The following is a 3,853-nucleotide window of genomic DNA, read 5'->3' as shown; positions in this document are numbered from 1 at the left end:
AAGGAGAGAAGGTTCAGAAACAGGATCAAAAATACTGAAAATCTTAACAGCAGACAGGTGAGATTTCTTCCAGCTTTCAGCATGGAGGCAGAGGAAGGTAGTTTCTTTACCAGAGTAACCTTTTTCCTAGCTATTCCTATTATATCCTTATATAATTTAGATGAATATAACTAGAAGAACATGTTTCAACATTAGTGAAATGAATCAAGGAAAATTATTGTTGACACTTTTCCAGTAAAAGTATAATCAAATTCATGCATTTTGGCAGAACAGTATTTTTTAGCAGAAAACAATTAATTGGAAAGATTTCAGCTGGATCTACCTGCCTGATTATTTTCCACCTTATACCACAGTTCACCAGCCTACATTTTTGCTTTATAACAACTACTGTTCTAAAGAAGGGTCCAAGGTCTCCTCGATCCCAGGCTGTTGTGACTTTTCCCACAGTATTTGCACTTTCAGAGGAGGATAGGTGAAATATTTCTCTAGATAGAAATCACTGCAAACCAGATCTTCTCAAAGGCTTTGTTGGTTGGGTTTTTTTTAGGTTTAAAGGAAGCAAAAAAGACGATGTGCTTGGGGTGTCCTATAACAGGCTGATACGAATAGATATAGCCACAGGAGATCCTATCACAACATGGAGGTTCTCCAACATGAAGCAGTGGAATGTGAACTGGGAAATACGCCAGGTAAAACTGGAACGGCTCTCCGCATTCAGTCATTACATTTCAGACACTGGCAGATGCTTTCAGAAAATTTTTTTAAACCTCAGAGTGAAAAGATTTTGAATGTGTTGTGACATGTTATTAAGTAATCTGTCTAAAATTTTTCTTAATGGAGTCTGTAGTCAAAATTCAGAAAGTAAAAGATCTCCAGTTTAAAAGGTTCCTACCAAGCTTATTCTTTATAAGTTGCCCTTGATTTTGATGGGATGAAATACAGAAACTCAAAGGTAAATTCCAAACCATTATGTTTACTGCTCTGTCAGTAAAAATCTTGTGTTAATTCTCTGTATAGTCTAGCTCGTGCATCGCCCTCTAAATTTTGGTGATTCGCATTTAAGGTCAGCACATAACAATGGACAGTATTAAACATTATTGGTTTAAGAGTACAAAGAGTCAGGGGTACCATTCCTTCTCAGTGCTCACTTTATACACCATTAGCAAAACTAGTTAAAAGCATGCTTTTGTTGCCTGCCTAAACAACCAACAAGATTTTGACCACAAGAGGGCCCTGCCACAGCAGAAAACTAAGAAACAAGCAGCCAAACACTCCCCACATCCTGCAGACCCAGAAATCTTTACAGCTCTTGGTTACTGCTTTATCACAGTATTTGTGGCCCAGCTGTGCTCTCACACTTGCTCTTTTTTCCCAGATGCAGCTTATCTCTGTTCCTGATTTTGCCATATATATTTTCTTTAGGTTGCAATCGAGTTTGATCAGAATGTATCTATCGCTTTCACGTGTCTGAGCGCAGACTGCAAAATCATCCATGAGTATATCGGGGGCTACATCTTCTTGTCAACCCGCTCCAAAGACCATAATGAAACGCTGGACGAAGATCTGTTCCATAAATTAACTGGAGGTCAGGAATGAGGTGAAATAAACTCTCTTCCCTCTGCCTGCTTCTCCCCGCAGCTAAGAAGACCAGAGATTAAACAAAAATATCTCTGATTGTTAATTGCTGACTAATAGATCTTGTACATGTCAATCCATGTAATATGACTATTTACAGTTTTTGTTAAATATCGAAGCCAAGGTCACTGGATGCAGTATGGCAACTCCATCCTCAACACCAGGAAAACTAAATTGTCTTTCTTTTCCTTTTGTACAGCTAAAGTTTTTAAATAAACAGTGTCTAGCCACTGGACATTTCTGAATCTAATATTTTTAATTGCAACAATCTGTTTAAGCATCCAGAACAAGTAACTTGAGGGTACTGTACAGCAAATTTTCTTCTCTGTTACAGCCGTGCAACTCCCACTGTTGAACTGGCCATTGTTAAAAAGGCCAGCATTTAACAGAACTAAAGCTGAATAAATACATATTTTAAAGCTACTTTACTTGTCTAACACTTGTGCTGGGAACAAAAACATTCCACCAGTGTTCCAAAGTCCTGCAGACTGAGCTATCACAACCCAGGTACTGATTACACAGTTGTTCACAAATGTAGCACCCCTGTCTACCTTCATCCACTTAAAGTTCCCTTAAAGCCCCAGGAGCTACCTGACACCTAAACCAAAACGCTAATCTTGGCAAAACTGGATTCAAAACATTGATCTTTTGAGGAACTTTGTTCATTTCCAGGTTGAAAAAAATGCTTTAGCTACCATTTAAAATTACTTGCTTGCTAAAAAGGCCTTTGAGTGTAGGCCTTTCTCTTTTCTGTCCCTGTTTCCCTGTGACATCTAACTCTAAACTACACTGGAGTAAGGAGCTGCAATGCCTGTAGAAATGTACTCATGTATGTACTGCAGAATACAAAGAGATTACTCGGTGATACTGTGCCTGAGGAACCAGATCTGTAGCAGCCAGCTCTGCGTGCTGGAGGGAGCCACACACATCCACCAAGTTGGAAGAAATCTGGTTCTGCCCTGCAATGCATAGTTCAGTAAAGCAAGGAGAGCATGAAGCTAGGAGGATTGGTGAAACTGCTGGGCAAACCAAAACTGGTTTCACATATCTAAATACAATGGGCAGGTGCTGACACGTCGCCAAGAGGTGTTGCGGAAATCACTGCACAATTCCTAACTGGGACTGGATAGCCCCGACTTTTGTCATAACCTCTGCTTTTCTCCAGTGCCTGTCAGTAGGCTGCAGTGGAATTGCTCCCAGTTTGTGCCAGTTTAAACTATAGCTTTACATTTTTCACAAGAAAGAGCCTGTTTCCCAGCCCTCTGTACTTCCCTTTCCTCAGCACTTTTTACACAGGGGCTGAGGGACCATCCAGTTCTCCTTCACTAGAGGACTGACTGACCCACGTCTTGCTTGCTTGACACAGGCCAAGTATTTTCCTCAGCATGAGAACCACCTACAACAGCCAGTCCAAGTCCCAACACTTGCAATATTTAAAACCTGCCCCAGGGTGCTGTGGGAGAGCTGAATGCACATCTCAGTGCCAACCCTTCTTCCACAGGCAGCCCTCTTCCAGACTCAGCCCCCATTTTGGCAACTGAGTTGCAGTCAGGACTGTGGCCATGCCTGCGTTAGAGCCCCTCGTTTGGCAATGACAGGACTCCCTTAAACTGTTCATGTGGCAGCGCGGCCCCATGCTTGCCGCTCTCGGAGCAGAGCTTGTCGCACAACTGTTGCAGGGAAGCCTATAGCTGCCACCTGTTTAAATGAGCTGAACACATGAATGCAGGGATATGGGAACTTTGAATGCAGTTCTCATTAGCAGAGTGTATAACTTGGTTTGCTGCTAAGCAAACGCATCTACTTGCAGTCCAAGTTGTCTGTGCTGGGATTTCAGAGAAACTATCAAATATTTTCGTTTTCTTTCCTGCCCCTCCCTCCATCTCACTCCATGTGTCACTGCCTTTCGAGTAAAGATTTCTGCTGCTCTGTGAGGAGGAGCTCTGCCAGCTCATCCAGGCTGGCTGTGAGGCCCACCCTTGTCATTTTAGCTTTAAGGGAATGATCCCTTGCTGCTCTCCCGTCTCCATGTTTCTTCAGAGCATCAGCTATCTTTCTCCTTGCTCCACTCACCTTGCAAGGCTTTTCCATGACAGGTAAGGAACACTTAGGAAAGGAATCTGGTTTTATCCAGCTGCCTTCAGTGCTGCATGGCGGCAGTGACTGTAGCTTCAGCCCCTGAAGAGGTTGGAGTGAGAAGGCATGACCCAGGGCATTC

The 3,853-nt window shown here is 42.6% G+C and overlaps 1 protein-coding gene across 2 annotated transcripts in view; it reads left to right on the top strand.

Annotated features, from left to right (window-relative positions):
- Positions 1–1,786, top strand: part of FERMT1 (fermitin family member 1) — an 18,527-nt gene extending 16,741 nt beyond the window's left edge. For both annotated transcript variants that reach the window (XM_035896971.1, XM_009641554.2), the window contains 2 exons: positions 548–689; positions 1,423–1,786. In XM_035896971.1, the coding sequence (XP_035752864.1) occupies positions 548–689; positions 1,423–1,596 (316 nt within the window). In that variant the 3' untranslated portion in view covers positions 1,597–1,786. The remainder of the gene's footprint in view (positions 1–547; positions 690–1,422) is intronic.
- Positions 1,787–3,853: the final 2,067 nt, after the last annotated feature.

This window comes from Egretta garzetta, unplaced genomic scaffold, assembly GCF_000687185.1.
Source record: "Egretta garzetta isolate BGI_Z169 unplaced genomic scaffold, ASM68718v1 scaffold306, whole genome shotgun sequence".
NCBI classification, from domain to species: Eukaryota; Metazoa; Chordata; class Aves; order Pelecaniformes; family Ardeidae; genus Egretta; species Egretta garzetta.
This window is presented reverse-complemented; position numbering and strand designations above follow the sequence as displayed.